The 18,178-nt window shown below is 33.8% G+C and overlaps 1 protein-coding gene across 4 annotated transcripts in view; it reads right to left on the bottom strand.

Moving 5' to 3' along the window:
• Positions 1–18,178, bottom strand: part of NFATC1 (nuclear factor of activated T cells 1) — a 202,044-nt gene that overhangs the window by 164,090 nt on the left and 19,776 nt on the right. For all 4 annotated transcript variants that reach the window (XM_003760114.4, XM_012541593.3, XM_031946737.1 and 1 more), the window contains exon 2: positions 7,874–8,975. In XM_003760114.4, coding sequence (XP_003760162.1) covers positions 7,874–8,975 — 1,102 coding nt within the window. The remainder of the gene's footprint in view (positions 1–7,873; positions 8,976–18,178) is intronic.

The following is an 18,178-nucleotide window of genomic DNA, read 5'->3' as shown; positions in this document are numbered from 1 at the left end:
CAGGGCCACCTAGCTAGTAAGTGTCTGAAGCCGACTTTCAAGTCATGAAGATGAGACTTCCTGATTACAAGTCCAGTGTTCTATCTACTATGTTAGCCAACTGCCCCTAGAAGAAACTTAACAGGGAATTTTATTTCATACCCACATTTTAGAGCCATAATAGAATTGGTGAAAGGCAAAAGCCACATCTTGCTAGAAGGTAATGATTAAATATGCTTATTAATAATATTTTGTATCGTATTACTACTATTATTGTAATGATATTTATATGGATCTAATATATATATATATATATATATGAGATGTCCATTTTTTTAATAGAAATGCCTTTCAGCAAAAATTCTAATGCATGAAGCAACAAACACTGACCCTGAATTATGTTACTTTCCCCAGGAAAACAGAAGTACTTGTTCTCCCATTTCTCCTTTTCACAACTAAGAATAGATCTTCGAACAAAACAAGACTTTTAAGAGGGAGAAGTATAAACTTCCTGCCACATGTGTCATTGGTGGCCACATTTTTAGTATAACAGACAAGCCTCCACTTTCACAATCTTTTTGTACCCTTAAAACACTGAAATCTCATTTTAAATGGCCAGGTTTTCTGAAGTTAAGTATCTTTATTTATAAAACATTTCCCACCAAATATCTACTGAGAATTATAAGATTAAGAGACCTCTGGAAAGTTAATTGAAGCTACATATACCTAGATAGTCTCTACCACCTCACATACCAACTGGAAGTCCAAGAACATGAATTGTCACGATCCTAAATAAGGATCTTTGTACTTTCTGCTCAACAGATTGACTTTAAAGCGGTACAGTAGATAGAGCACTGAACCTGGAGTTAGAAAAACTTATGTTCAAATCTGGCCTCTGACACTTACTAGCTGTGTGATTGATCCTGGGCAAGTCACTTAACCCTGTTTGCCTCCATTTCTTCATCTGTAAAATGAGCTAGAGAAGGAAATGGCACACCATTCCAGCATCTTTGCCAAGAAAATCCTAAGTAGGATAGTAAGGATTCATACATGACTGAACAATAATTTTATTACATATTTTTCAGCTAAGCATCTAATTTACTTCACCTCTAAATGAAGAATTTTTGCTAAAGCACACACCATAGGGATGAATTCAGATATCTTGAAGAAAAATAGAAAATATACAATACTGTCATGTCAAGTCCTCATACTTCTTCCCAACACCATCTCCTTCTCTCACTAAGTGCCAACAGAATTGTCAATACTCTCAAAGGGAATTGATTGCTTGATGGGAGCTCCATAAGCATTACTGCTATCCATACTACAAAATACACATTTTCTATATTTCCCCCCCCCCTGCCATTGTCTCCCTATAACTCAAACTGATGTCAGTAAAGCTTCATGGATAGAGCATGGAGGAAAAAAAGAGCCTCTAAGGTACAGACAAATACAACCCTGTTGAATTCCAATATGAGAAAATTCATCCCATCACAGGCAATGAAGTGGACATTGATTTATTTTGTATTAACTTGTAAAGCCAGAAATGTTCATGAAAATAAGATTCCCCTGCTCATGTGCCTGTCTTCACAGGCAGTTTCCATTAGTGCTAAAATGAGCAGCATGCAGCCTATACACATAGCAAGGCACATAGCCAAGGGTATCGGGCCTATTATTTCTACTTTTTGTCACAGAAGGAGTATTAAGTCACTTGAAAATCATAATCATAAAAGGAAAGTAACTGATGGCACTTTAAACACACATACACACACATACACTCCACACACACATATACTGTAAGGTAACGTAATATTGTAATGCATGCATTGAGTCAAGCTTCCTATGGTTATTGATTTCAATGGGGTACATTTATACTACTAAAAAAAATGCAACTTTGAATGTCAAGACAGTTTTATTATTCAATATAATCACAGGGAATTTCACATATTTTCATAGTATATGGTCTAGAACATAATAAAAGTATATTAAAATATATTGAATGAATAGCAACATCTAACAGCAGAAAAACCTGTCCCTAACTCTCGTCCTCTCTTAGAACAACCAGCAGCAAAAGAAAAAGTAGGCAGAGTGATGAAAGATAGGCAGTATAGTATTTCAAATGTGCCTGAGGAAGGGGCAGGTGGCATAGTGGATAGAACACTAGTCTCGATATCAGGAGAGTCTGAATTAAAATTTCACCTCAGACACTTGACCCTTACTAGCTATGTGACTTTGGGATAATCATTTAACTCTGATTGCTTCACTCCAAAACCATTATTAAAAATATGCCAGGGAGAGCATACATCCAATAAAAAATTAATTCTAACTTTTTTACATAATAATTGTCATACAAGAGACAGGAACAAACATATATTCACAGGTAAAGCTAAAACAGAGACCTCTACAAAAAGGATGCAATTGCAAAAAAAAAAAAAAAAAAAGATCCATTTTATATTTATCTTGCAAGTATTCGAAGAAGTGTTCTAATCTAATGTTATTTGAAGTTGCTTGATTCTGAAGCCACATTTTTATCACCATTAACCAAAAGAGCCACAAGTAAAATATAGCATGCAAATATAAAATTAGAAGTCTTGAAACATATCAAATTGTGAATCAGACATTATCTATTCAAAGGTAAAATAAATAAATAAATTTTTAAAAGAGAGAAAAATAGCACATTAGTTTCTTATTTTAATTAAGAATCATTTTAAAAATTACATTTAAAGTTATCGCTTACAGAAAAACATAAATTAGAATTTTCCAAGTGCACAAAATATGTTCAATACTAGTAAGATGTTGCCTAAACACTAAACACATAGATCTGACAGCTAGTTTCAATTTTACTACTATTAAATGACTTTGTGTATGTGACAAAATTCCTCTCTCTCTATATATATAGTCATATAATAAAGATCTAGAAAATCTCTAGGATAGGCATTCTTAATCTTTTCAGAAAAAAAAAATTTTAAAGCACAAAATAATATATATATATATATATATATAATTATAAGGGAAACCATTACATTGAAATACAATTATCAATTAAAAAAAAAACAACTCAGAGATCATGGGTTAAGAACTGCTGCCTAAAGTTATTTGCATTTCTGGGAGAACAAGATGTTATAGCTAAAAAACAGCTGGACCAAAATAAAGAGAACTGGATTTGAATCCAACCCCTGATATCTATTAGCTGTGTGAACTGAGCAAATCATGTCCCATGGTTTCTCTCAACCTCAATTTCATTTTCTATAAACTGAGCATATAATTCCTATATACTCTTTAATAGTATATAATATGACATATATAACATATAACTATATATGTAGTAAAATGATATATTATATATAGTTTAATAATAATATAACTATACAATAATTCCTATACTACCTCTCTATGTTAGAGGAAAGAGCTTGGAAAACTTTAAAACACTGGAGAAATGTAAGCTGATAACTTTGTACAAAGATGAATTTCACTATTTCTAGAATTTTAGTTATTACAATTTTGCTTTTCCTTCTGTGATTTTAAATATGTGATACCACTATTATATAAATATAAACTATACCTGAATCTCTACACATATGCTAAAAGAATTATATGCCAAATATTCATGCAATTATAGATACATGGAGCCCTCTAAGCAGAGGAGCATATGGAGGCAAAATTGGTTTGTTTCCTTTTCAAAATGAATGTTCTACATGATGTTTCTGAGTCATACGTCTCGGGGGTGCTTCCAAAGTTCATTCATGTACAAAACATCTGCAATTAAGCAGCAAGCACTTATTGGAAGCTTAGGTTATGTTGATTATATCTCAATAATATACATTAATTTCTTTTAAAAAAAATAAAGAAAAACTACATCTCTTCTAGCACCTGAACACCAAGGGCATTTAGTAATTATTTATTGTATTGAATACCTAATAAATGTTAAATTATGAAACTTTTTTAAAACCATAATTTTTATACTTTTTCTTTATATTTTTTAAAAGATGAATGGTCTGGGCAAAATAGGAAGTTAGAAATCCTTGTATGTAACCAGAACTCTCCTGAGTTATGGGAGGAAGGATCAGATTAAGTAGGTATTTCATGAAGATATCTACTCTTTCTGTGTCAATTTCTTAATTCATAAAAAAAATTTTAAATAAAAATGATTAAAAAGTACTTCTAAAAATGAAACAAAATCAAATGGTAAGTAGACTCAAGAAACATCAAGGTATCCTTATTACCTTTAAGATGAAATACAAACTCCTCTTTGGGAGTATTTAAAGTCCTTTATTTAAAGACTCTAGTCTATCTTACAGACTGATTTCAAATAATAGCTCCTACAAACTCTATGATAGAGTCAAATCGACCAGTTGGCTAAATAATAGATACCACATCCTAACATGGATCTGGACCCAAAACTTGCATGTGGTGCCTCTTTACTATCTGTGTTAAATTAGCTGAGTTACCTAACCTCCTTATACCACAGTTTCCACATCTATAAAATCAGACACAATGAACTAGTTGATTTCTGAGATGCTTGATCTCATACTTGTATGCCTCTCTTTCAACTGACTATTTGTATAGTCATTCTCCATAATTGGATTGTTCTTTCTTCTCATTCCATTTTGTTGGTAAATTCAGCTAAGTGGCACAGTGGATAGAGTGCTAAGATAGGAGTCAGGAAGACAATTTCAATCCACCCTTGGATATTTTATTAATTAGGTAAGTCACTTAATTTCTAGCTGCCTCAGTTTCCTCATCTTTAAACTGGTAATAATAGCACCTACCTCCCAATGTTGTCCTGATTCTTATTATCATTCAACCCTAGATGCCACCCAAATTACTGTGAATTACTTTGTATTTGTGTATGTTTTTATATATTTAACTTGTGTGTGTGTTGTTTGTCACAGAATACAAGTCTGAAGGCAGGGATTATTTTGATTTTGTCTTTCAGTTCTATCTGACACATAGGGGATATTTAATCAATATTTGTTGGACTAAGTTGAATTGTTTAAATTAATATGGTTTATTTTTCACTAAGAAAAAAAGTTACACAAATTCCTTTTAATTTTATGGAAGCATTATTTGAAAGAGGAGAGAGGGACAAAATAGCAGGAAAGAACAAAATCCAAATACATTAGGGCAAATTTCTCATCAAAAATCTCATGTTGGGATGAATAAAAATACAACAGTTTCTGTTGCGTAGTTAATGATCCCATTGACGTCCATCAGCAGTTGCCCTGCAGTTTTTCATGTATGTTAATAGAGATGTATTCTTTGTGGAAGGAAGTTTGGTCAGTATCTCTGACTGGTAAAATAACTTAGCATCTCTTTTCTACAGTAGCTTCCAGCTGCCCTAGAGCATCAGTTAATGAGATCACATGGAAACATATTGCAAAGAACGAGGAAACATATTTTGATGTGGGACCAAAACAATGGAAAAATGTTAACTTTGTAATCCTCTGAGAATGATTTTGTACATTTATATGTTTTTATATGTTTATATTAGGGAATTGGAATGCTGTGTACATATCTACCAAGTGGTTTTCTGTAACCAAAAGATAAAGATAACAATAATCTGACTGACATGAATATTGATTGAAATGTTTAAAAGCAAAAAAAAAAGAAAAAACCTACTCCCATGCCTTTTCAAAAAGTAATGTCATTAATGCCATAGATTAAAACTATAAAATATACTGAAAGTAGATGAAAAATTGACAGAAATTCCCAAAGAATGTATAGGTTGTTCAACAAATCAGTATTGTTAGCATGTGTGCATATGTATTCATACATCTGTGTAAACTCAAGAGAATCTCTATTTTATACTATGACTAATACTACCATTATAAAACTGTTTATTCATTCCTACTGAACAAATCATTAATTCCTACTAAATTAATATCTGTTGAAATTATTTCTATGATTTCTTTTTTAAAAACACTTTTCTGATGTGGATGTCTTCATTCATGATTTTAATCTTGTGTGTATTTCTATAGGCTTGTTTTTAATAGTTTAATGAGATATAGAAAGAGGCATGGAATATATTTCGGTGAACTGCAATGCTTACTATATCTATAATTAAGTGAAGTTTTCACAGAACTTTAGAAGTTGTCTCATAAGACTCAAGAAAACAGTCTATTGTATTTCTTGTTTTTTCTCTAAACTTCATTAACTAATAGTATCTTCAACCTATTCTTTTGGGAAACAAATTAAAACAACAAACAAAGGAAAAATCACTCTACTTCTTTAAGTGGATTCATTTTAAAATACTATTATTATTTATCATTTATTTTTAACTATTGATAGTTTACTAGTTATTGAATTTAATTTAAAAGTTGCCAAATAAAGGAACAAAATAATTCTATGCTTATAGAATGAATCAGCCTCTGAATCATAATATTAGTTCAGGTGATAATTTTAAAGATTAGGTAGTTGTCCAATTCTGTATGAGGAGGTATTCTGATGCAAGTGGATATCTTCAACAAAGAGAAGATCCAATTCAGTTACAATTGATCAATGATGGACACCTAGAGAAGGAACACTGGAAAATGAATGTGGAATACTTGCACTTTTGTTTTTCTTCCCAAGTTATTTTTACCTCCTGAATCCAATTTTTCTTGTGCAACAAAAGAACTGTATGGATCTGCATACATATATTGTATCTAAGATATACTTTAACATGTTTAACATGTATGAGACTGCCTGCCATCTAGGGGAGGGGGTGGAGGGAGGAAAGGGAAAAGTTGGAACAGAAGTGAGTGCAAGGGACAATGTTGTAAAAATTACCCATGCATATATTCTGTCAGTAAAAAGCTATTAAAAAAGGATTAGGTAGTTGTCAAAGTTGAAGTTTTCACAGAACTTTAGAAGTTGTCTCATAAGACTCAAGAAAACAATCTATTGTATTTCTTGTTTTTTCTCTAAACTTCATTAACTAATAGTATCTTCAACCTATTCTTTTGGGAAACAAATTAAAACAACAAACAAAGGAAAAATCACTCTACTTCTTGCAATTGTTTCTTTAAAACAAACATAGATTCTTAAATGGATTCACAGGTAAGATGACACTGAACTCTCTACTTACAGTCTTAATCCTAGAAAACCATATAGCTCTTTAATTATACAAAAGTCAGGAATAGAGAGCATAGTGCTTTTAAATAAAGAGTAAAAAATATAAAAGCTATTTTAAGAATGACAATCCTATTGCAATAAAAAACTAGTATTTCCCCAATTCAAAGATTCCTATGCTGCTATTAGTTTTTATTTTCTTATCCTTCTACCCTATCTCTCCTCTCCCTCACTCTTTCCCCTATGCTTTCCATTTCTCCCTCCCTCAATGTTGGGGAAAGAGGAAAGGTTGAGGTAGAGAATGCCATAAAGACAAAAAGAAAAAAAAGTTAAATGACTAATGATGCTACAACAGGTACTATACAGTTGTTTCTGTATAGAAAATAAAAAGACTTCAATTGGAAGTACTTTATAGGAGGTCATTAGTGGGTCACCTGTTGAGGAAGCATTTGTTTAGTTAAAAATGAAAAGATTGGACTAATTATGTAAACTGATGTGGCAATAGTAGACTGCACTGTTAAAAACACCAAGTTTAGAATATATTTGTGTTTCCTGTCACCAGACTTCCAGAGACCAAGAGCTCAGTCTCAAGGGAAGAGAACACTGTGTTGTTCTTGAAACACCAATATGGCTGGTTGTTAAGAGCCACCTTTTTTTCTGCTCCATGGGAATTTCTCAACTTGAGTCACATCTGCACCCAGATGCAATGACAGTAGTAAGATACTGAAATTAGGAAAGGAAGAAGTGGAATAAATAGACAAAACAGAAATTCTAATAGCTTAAGCCTTTTTTTTTCACTTTGTCTTTTTAAATGTATTTGCACAAAAACCATCATCATAAATCTTACCTCATATATGAAGTGGGAGACAGAGGCTTTGGTTTGGCCCATGGGTATGGATGTTGTGGCACAGAGAGGTACTGATCACAAAAATTTCCTTTCCTGATATGTTGGAAGCTGGAAAATTCTTCAGGTGATAAATCAGAAGTGGGTGATATGGTCCCATGATCTTCCCCAGCTGGTTCTATCTTGAGTGTCATGGAAGGAGTGTGCTCTAAGGCAGTTTTCCTGGACTTTATAGGAATTCCATCATTCATGTCTATTGTGCTGTCTGTGGTAAGGGCATTAATAGCAGCCACAATGGCAGAACTGGTATATTGGTTGGTGTTTCCTAGCCATGTCTCATCTGTCACACTAACTCGAGGGGAATTCTGGGGAGATGGTGTTGGTGAATGATGTGGTGAGTAAGATGTCTGCCTCCCGTTTAGATTATATTTTCTCTTGTTGCAAGGAGAAGATGGCCTGGAGTTACGGGTACTGAGCCAGTTTTCCTCTGTAATACTTGTTCTTGGGGATGTAGATGGAGAATGCCTTGGAGAATTCAGCAAGTTGCAGGCTACCATACCCCGTGGAAATCCTTCCTCTGGGTCAGTGGTTTTGGGAGAGACACAAGGAGACTGCCATGGTGATGTCTGAGGAGATGTATATGGGTAAGAATAATTGGATTCATATGATGATGCTTCAGAATTACAGCTTCGGGAAGATAAGCTACTGGCTGGACTCAGGCAAGATGGATCTCTATAAGCTTCAATGTTTGGTAGATTCAAGGTGGCAGTAGAAGGAGATCGTTTAGAATTTGGTATTGTTTCTTCAACGTCAGCATCATGAAAAAACTGGTTGTTGTTATGATGAAGTCCCAAATAAGAAGTTATCTCAATCCGAGGACTTTCTAGCGCTGGGGCTCCATTAGGTCTGACATTAGAAGAAAGATAATATCCTGAGGTCCCACTGTCAATACTGCCTCCATATCCAGAAGGATGATTTGTTGATGGTACAACTGAAATGACTGGATTAGATGTCTGAAGATCATGGCATGGGGTTGACAATGAGGGATGGGGCACATTGAGAGGCAAACCAGCATTGATATTTGAAGATGTGTAATTATAGTGTTCTGGAAGAAAAAAAAAGTTAAAAGAATGGCATGAGTTGTTGTTCATTTGGTAAATGTGAAGCCATTGGCTTAATGAATTCTATGAAACTGTGAAGCTATTATCACCCCAAAACACTAAAGGCACATGTAGACCAGAATTCAGAACAGGGAGTTTAGGCATTTAGACATCCTATATTTTGAAAAGCTAAGTATCATAGTGTATGATCATAGTTAGGTCTTTCTTGATTTGTAACTCAGCACTATATTCACTATGCCACACACAATCTCTAGACAGACATTCAAAATTGGTGTTAAATTTACATCAAGAGATTCAAAATATATCAATTGAAAGATTTAAACAAAGTATATAAAATAAAACATATAGGGCCCCCAAACTGTGTATGGATTTATGTTGAATTGCTAAAATTAAAAAAATAAACACGAAATATATTTTTAAAAAATAAGGGGAAACAATATTCCCTACTTGTAATGAAACAAATTAGAATGAAAAAGTTACAGTGACCCAAATGATAATGAATTCATGTATGGAAATCTATCATGATATGTTATATGTTGCTTCTGCGTGAATTCTAGGTTAATCCAAAAACAATAAGAATTCTACAAGCTACTAATAATGTTTTAGGGTCTATAGTTCAAAGCAATGCTATCACAGCCCAATTAATTGCGTCACATAGCAAGTATCTAAGGCAAAATTTGAAATCAGGTCTTTCTCAACTGAGAGAAAGGTAGGAAGGCTCATTATAAACAAAGCAGTGAGTACATAAAAATGTTTTAATTGATAATATAATTCTATTTAATTAATAGGCACCACAGCATAATAGTGTATTGAATCTAAAGTTAGGAAAACCTAGTATAAAATCCTGTCTCAGAAACTTGCTGTGACTCTAGGCAAATCATTTAATTTCTCCAAGAACCTATAAAAGGGGAATACCATCATCATCATCACCATCAAGCTATCTCACAGGATTGTTTTGAGTTTTTAATGAAATAATATGAATGAGAATGTATCTAGAATATATATATATATATATATATCTAGAAACACTACATAAATATGAATCATTATTATCAATTGGGCAGTGATAACAACTATAACTTCAAACTACAGATCTCTATTATTATTAAGAATTTATAGAACTCTCCAATCGTATTTTTTTTTTTGCCAATTCTTACTCCATTCTGCCTTGCCAGGGTTCCTCCTTCCCCATTGCCTGACTTTGCTCACCATCAAGCTCCCAAAACCTGTCATAGAGATTCTTCTACTAAAAAGTCATCATTCTAACCATCAAACATTTAGTCTCTATGTTCTAGAAACCTGCTTCCCACCATTACTCCACTACCCTCAGACATGTCCATATAGAGATGTTTTGCATGCCAAAGAAACTATTCCAGCAGTGCAATTATGAAAGAAGCTTTAAGTCAAGGTGATTCAAATGGAATGTAATATATATTAAATCACAATAGCATCTGATTCACTTATCTCTATAATCACTCAATAAATACTGACTACTTCATGCCCAACTTCATCCCCACAGTGCTAAGCCCTGTAGGGAATTTACAGAAATCTAGTAAAAAACTGCAGCAATCAAGGAGCTTCTAATAATATGATCAAATTATATGAGACATTAGATTGTAACTCCTTGAAGTCAGAGACTGCCTTTCATCTGTCTTTCTGTCCTCAACACTTAGCACAATGCCTGGCACATACGAAATACTTAATAAATGTTTATTGACAGACTGACACAATTAATAAAAATCCAAGAAACTTAACATTTTTTAAACTTTTTTAAGTCATACAGATATTTTTACATTTTAATAGTGGAATCTTTATAAAATGAATATATTTCAGTTAGATGATCATGGAAAGGGAATGAAGTATTAAGTATCTACCATATATGTCAAGTACTGTGTTAAGCACTTTATAAAATATTATCTTATTTGATTCTTATAACAACTTTTTGAGATAGAAGCTGCCCTCAATAAGACAAACAGGTCAAGTGACTTGTTCAAGATCACACAACTAAATGTCTAAGATCTTCCTGATTCTAACTCTCTACCAATGTGTCATCTAGATGCCTCAAATACTCGTGTAAGAAAAAATTAATAAGCAATATCTACAGGTCTAAGTATATTAGGGAGATCTAAAATAGTAATAATAGAAAAAATAAGCTGGACCTGAGAGTCCACACCTATAATTCTAGTTACTGGGAAGCTTGAAGTTGAGGGATCCCTTAAGCTTGGTAGTGCCAAGCTTCAGCATTATGCCATTTGGGATTTGATCTCAATCAATCAATATTTATTAAGCACAGGGAACACAGAAAAGAAGCAAATCACAGTTCTGCTCTCAAGGAGCTTACAATCTAATGAGAGAGACAATATGTAAACAAATAAAGGTAAAGCAAGCTACATACAGGAAAATAAGGGGAAAATTTATAAAGGAAAGACACTGGAATTAAGAGGAGTTGAAGAAGGCTTCCTGGAAAAGGTGGGATTTTAGTTGGGACTTAAAAGAAGCAAACATCAATAAGGTAAGGGAAAGGAGACCAAGATATCAACTAATAGGTTGATGATGAAAATGGTGCAAGTCAAAGCTCACATGCCAATTAGAGTGGGATCAGCTTCTGAGTAACCTCTGCATTTCCAATCTAAGTGAGCTTAGGAGACACAGTCTTTAAAATATATACATATATACATAAAATATATACATATAAAGAACTTGGCAGCACAGTAGATAGGACCCAAGTTCAAAACTAGCCTCAGATACTTACTTACTTGCTGTGTGATCCCAGGGCATTTAACCCCAGAGCTTCTGAAAATAAATAAATAAATAGGAATGTGGGTAGGAATAGGAATCAGGTACATGTTTTAATTAATATTAGAATAATAAGGTTAGAAATAAAGTATATAGGTTTGTAATAGTTTCTCTTTTTTCCTTTGATCAGCTAAATAATAAAATAATAATTTTTCCACCTATAAATGGAAGAAATAAAACTTCAGTGGGTGAACACAGAGGGGTGAAACATGACCTAATAAATAACAATCTGGGCTTTGGTGTTGTTGAGGGAAGATTCCATATTCAAGTTCTTCTTCTGACAACTACTGAACACCTGGCTTTAAGTCTTCTACTGGACCTGAGCAAAACATTAACCTTTCAGGGCCCTCAGGCACTTCTAAGATTGTAAAGTGAGGGAAAGGTGCTGATCCAAGTCAGTATAGGAAGTTTCTTCACTCAGAAGTTCCATATACCAATAAACATAAATGAAGGGAAACAGAGACAGAGAGACAGATACACACACAAACACATACACACACACACACACACACACAGAAACAGACAGGAACACACACATACACACACAAAGAAACAGAGACAGAGAGATAATAGAGATAGAAGAGAGGAAAATAGGTAAGTAGGTAGATATAGATAGAAAGTAGAGAAAGAGAAATAGGTAAATTATAAAGAAGGAAAATGTAGGGGGAGGGAATAGAGATCAGAAGATGAAGATAATAGAAAGAGAGATAAGTAGATAGATAGCCAGATATATAGAGATAATAGAAATGTAGGTAAGTTAAAAAGAATAAAAGGGAGGGGTAGAAATAGGAGGATAGAAATAAGAGAAGAAGGTAAGTAGATCAATAAAAAGGGTGAGAGAAACAGAGACAGAGACAGAGACACATGTATAGACACATTGATACATAGATAATGACTAGTGATTTCAACGGATTAGGGAACTTGGGTGAGGGCCCTGAAAGGTTAATGTTTTGTTCAGGTCCAGTATATGTGAGAGGCAAGACTTGAATCTTTCTTTTATTGCCAAGCTGACTTTAGAATAAGCAGCCCAAAACAGATAGTAAACTTCTAAGGTTAAATGTCATGGGATCATGAAGTCACAGGATCTTAGAGTGAGTACTAGAAGGGATATCAGAGGCATCTAGTTCAATCCTCTCATTTTACAGATAAAGAAAGTGTATCCTTAAGGAGGCTAAATGACTTACCTAGGATCACATATACTTTCAAGAAATTGATAGTCAACAAATACTTAAAGGAAAGTTGAAAAGAACTTTGAAAATCATATTAACAGTTACAAAATTCTCTATATGCATCCTAGTGCCTTGTATCCAGAGGTAATTAATAAACATTTGATCTTGAACACATATTTTAAAGAAGAGGAAATTAAGTTGCAGAAAACTTAATTGATATCCTGAGATCAATCAGTATTCTAACCTGAATCTTCTGACTACCAAATCTGATGTCTTTTCCACTCTTGCCAATCCAAGAGTAATATGAAGACAAAAGAAAACAAGGAACTGGATTTGGGAATATTTTCATATAAATTATAAATTTAAAAATAGGAATTTTAGAAAATATCCAAAATCTGAATCTTTTGTACAAAAGTCCATCCAATCCTAGGTTTCCACAAAATAGTTTAGAGGCAAATAGAAACATTCTTAGTTTATAACTTCTAAGAAAACTATTTAATGATAAATATTTGAGGATGTTTGAATTTATCTAGGTGGTAGAAACAATCAGCAGGATGATTTCAGAGAGACTTGGAAAGACTTGCATAAATTGATGCTGAATGAAGGGAGTAGAACCAGTAAAAAACATTGTACACAGCAACAAAAAGATTGAGCAATGATTAATTCTGATGTACATGGCTCTTTGCATAAATAAGATGATTCAGGCCAATTCCAATAGACTTGTGATAGAGCTCTCTGCATCAAGAAATAAAGCTGTTGGAACTGAGTGTGGATCAAAACATAATATTTTCTTTTATTTTTTTGTTGTTATTTGTTTGCTTTTTGTTTTCTTTCTCATTTTTTTCCTTTTTGATCTGATTTTTCTTGTGCAGCATGATAATTGTGGAAATAAACATAAAAGAACTGTACATGTTTAACATATATTGGATTACTTACTGTCTAAGGAAAGGGTTGAGGGAAGGGAGAAAAAAATTGGAATATAAGATTTTGCAAGGGTGAGTTAAAATCTATGCATATATTTTGAAAATAAAAAGCTAAAAAGAAAATTTCCCAATTACATTTTAAACTAACTTAGATCATATCTAGAAGCATCTAGGATCTGATACAACCTCCCTTTCTTTACCTTCCAAACTAAGTTATGTGTTTATTATCACTGACAAGAAAACAGAGCTATCTCTAGAGTTAAGAAAACCTGAATTCAAATATTTCTTAGACTTAGACACTTAAAAGCTGCATAGTCTTGAACAAGTCATAGTTTCTTCCTCTATAAAGTGGAATTCATAAAAGCACCTAATTAACAAGGCTGTTGTGAAAGCAAATCAAAGATAACTGATAAGCAAATATTAAAGCACTATACAAAACACTAAACAAACTACATCTACTACCATCATCATTATTATTCATTCTACTGCTACAACTACTACTCAGAGTCTATATCCTCAGCAATGACAGAACATTTTTCAAGTCATTCCAATCAACTCTGGGCTTTAAAAAAGAAAAAATAAAAATCTTAATAAATCAATCATTTACCATTAAGTTTCTCTGATCTCCCAGATCTAGGAAACATTTTCTTTTCCTCCCTCAGAATCCCTAGAGAACTTTGTGTCTCTTTTATACACCAATCAAGCTTATTTCACATTATTTATTTATTTATTTTATTTTTTCCTATTAAACAGTAAATTCCCTGAGGACAGGGACCATATTTTTCCTATCTTTATAATTCCCTCAGTTCCTGGTACAAAATTTGTATATTATAGTGACATAATATGGGGAGAAATGAAATTAATATCGGTTGCTCTCAATATACTACAGGTAGACATAAATATATTAAGTGCATATATGCACACATATATTTCTAAATATCCCTCTATATATTGGTTGAGTCTCATTGTCTGCAAGAGAACAAGGATTTCTCATTTATTTTTAAATAAACAAGTTGTTAAGTAACAAATGAAATAAAATATATAGTTATGTTATATGACTACACAGTACACTTTTTACACAGTTTAACATTCTAAAATTAAGCATGTTCTAAAAATGCTTCTTCCATCTTTTCCACCCCTTCCAGTATTTTTTTTCATTCATGAACATATAATCACTGCTGCAGGTGTCTCCCACATGTGCTAAATCTATCTACGGTTTTCTTTAGAAGGTTTCTGTAATAATTATTAACACTGTCACCACAGCCTGAGATCATATATTTTCTCTCCATCCTCTGAGGGGTTTTCAGACTCTCCATATTAGATCCTTGGTCATAAATGAAGATTAAATGAAGGCTCCCCACATCTGGTTTATCTGTAGGCTCCATGCAACCAAACCACACTATTCTGTCTGCAGTTTCTACTATACCAACTTCAAACGTTTCTGATTTCATTATTGTGGGTATTCAAAACCCCTTCACAGCTTAGTAGATGGGCCTTCTTAACTTACTTCAGCTGAAATAATTCACCACCTAATAGCCAAATTTCTGGTGATAAGCCCCTCCTATATCTCAGTCCAAGAGGCCTATTTGCTTTTCCCAAACTCCTGCCTCCACACATTTGTACGGCTATTCCTCATGCCTGAAGTGCACTTCCTCTTCTTTACATGCTTTCCCACAGGAAAGCTTCCCTGATCCTTCTGGTTATCAGTGTTCTCTCCTTCCTCACATTTTCTATTTAGTCCTTAATATATATGTTACCTCCAGTAGAACTGTTTTTCTTCTTTTTATCTCACCAGCACCTAGCTCAGGACGATAGTCATACATAACAAGTGTTTATTAAATGTTTGCTGAATTCAGTTCAATTATTAATGCACTAGTACTCAAAGCCTTTTCAGTTTGGTAGTATCTTTGAGGATCTCACTCTTATCAAATCCTTTGATACCCATGGTGAATTTTTGTTGTTGTTCATTTTAGGGTTTTCTTAGCGAAGATACTAGAGTAGTCCACCATTCTTTCTCCATTTCATTTTACAGATAAGGAAACTGAAGCAAACAGAATTAAGTTACTTATCCAGGATAACATGGCTAAAAAGTGTCAGATCTGAGCTCATGAAAAAGGAGTCCTCTATACCACCTAACTGCTCTCTGGAGGAGGTCTAGCCCAAACCTTAATGAGACTTCAAAATAAGACTTAGTTAAAGATGGAACCTGAAACAAAAGATAAACTATCTGTATTTTCCTTTTTCTATTTTATGAGTTCCTATATTTTTAGGCCTCAGAAGAAAGAATCAGGTTAGGAATGTTTGTCTCTTGAATGCCAATGACCACTGAATCCCAGGTTTTCCCTACAGCTTCCTGGATACCTTTAAACATTCTCCTATTAGACAGCCAAGACTTGCAATAGGGGGGAAGTTTTCCCTTCTCTGGTGTTTATTTCCAAAGGAAAGCTGGCTGATCCTGGTCTGGGACTAACTGCTTTCACTTTGTCCTGTGTAGAAATGTTTCCACCTCAAAAGTACCACATGCTTCCCTTTCATATTTTGGTATTACAGCTGGTCACTGACATCTCCCATAAAGACCTGAGAACAGCACAAATAGCTGCCTGCAGCCCTTCAAACAAGGGTGATCTCCTAGCAACATACTAGATTAAAAGGCCCCCAATTCCCACTCCACCTCTTTCTCTTTATTATATTGCACTGGAGTGCCCAGACTCCACTTAAGCCTCCCACTGAAATCTAGTGGGGCTTAAGGGCAGGCCTGCTGTGGTTACTCATTCTTCTCTGTAACCCTTCTATTTGTAGCATCCCAAGAATCCAATATAAAACAAAGGATGAATTTTCTTTTTTCACAAAAGCAACAACTTCAAAAGAACAAAAAACAACAGGCATGAGATGCTCAGGAAACATTAGATATTATGTTAAATATTAAATACTGCTTATTTCCTCCTAAATTCCTCCTTGGGAAGCTAAATGTATCCCATTGTTTCTGTGCTTAGCCTGAAATGACTATCTTGAGCTGTTTAACCTAAGAAATTACCAGATGATATTTCCTTAAGGTTTTCTGTGACATAAAGCTGGCTTCACTGTGAATGACAGGTTGCTAGGTTTTGCTTCCTAACAGTTAAAGACTTAGCCACTATGTTAGGAACAGCTGTTAGACACTGATTAGAATGTTACTCCACTGAGTATTATTTATTTATTCATCCAGCAAGCATTTACTGAGCACTGGTTAAGTAACAGGTTCTTTGGATGCAATGGATAGAATGCTGGCTCTGGATTCAGGAAAATTCATCTTCCTGAGTTCAAATCTGGCCTCAGACACATGAGTTGTATCACCCTGGGCAAATCACTTAACCCTTTTTACCTCAATTCTTCATCTGTAAAATGAACTGGAGAAGGAAATGGCAAACCACACCAGCATCTTTGCCAATAAAAACTCAAAATGGGATCACAAAGACTTAAATACTACTAAAACAACCCACCAAAATAACTTTCTAAGCACTGAGGATATGAAGACAAAAATGAAACAGAAAAGCTTATATTCTACTAGGAGGAAAATAGTATACACAGTGAAAACTAAAAGTGGAAAATGAACTTTTGAATCAGAGGAGTTAGAATCAAATCCAGTGTCTGTCACTATCAGTGTGAACTGGTCGCAGTTGCTTTATCTGTTTATTAAGTAGAAAGTGCTGGCAATTGATTGATTCTAGCTTGGAATCTATGATTTCAAATGCAAAGTAATTTTGATGTTGGTGGAGGGTACTAGCAGCTGGAAGGGGATTAAGATAAGCTTTTTAGAAGAAGATGGCACTTGAGTCCTTGAGGAAGCTAGGACTTCTAGGAAGCAGAGGTGAGGAAATAGTTTGTTGCAGGTATTGGGGCAAAATCATGGAGAATGGGAAGTGGAATGGCATTTAAGGGAAATAGAAAATAGGTCAGTTTGGCTGAAAGAGTGCATAATGGAAAGTAATATGCAATAAATCCAGAAAGACAGATCAATCAATCAATAAACATTTAATAAATGCTTACTATGTACCAGGGAATTGTGCTAAGTGACAGAGATACAAAAAGAAGTAAAAAATAGCTCCTGAGACAAAATGCAAACAAATATATACAAAGCAAACTAGATATGTAGATATAGATATATGTATATATATATATGATAAATAGAAAGTAAATAACAGATAGAAGACACTGGAATAGGAGGGGTTGAGAAAGGTTTCTTATTGAATATAGGCTTTTAGTTGGAACTTAAAATAAACCAGCCAGGGAGGTCAGTAGTCCAATAAAAGGAAGGAAAGG

This window comes from Sarcophilus harrisii, chromosome 1 (genome assembly GCF_902635505.1).
Source record: "Sarcophilus harrisii chromosome 1, mSarHar1.11, whole genome shotgun sequence".
Classification (NCBI taxonomy): Eukaryota; Metazoa; Chordata; class Mammalia; order Dasyuromorphia; family Dasyuridae; genus Sarcophilus; species Sarcophilus harrisii.
This window is presented reverse-complemented; position numbering and strand designations above follow the sequence as displayed.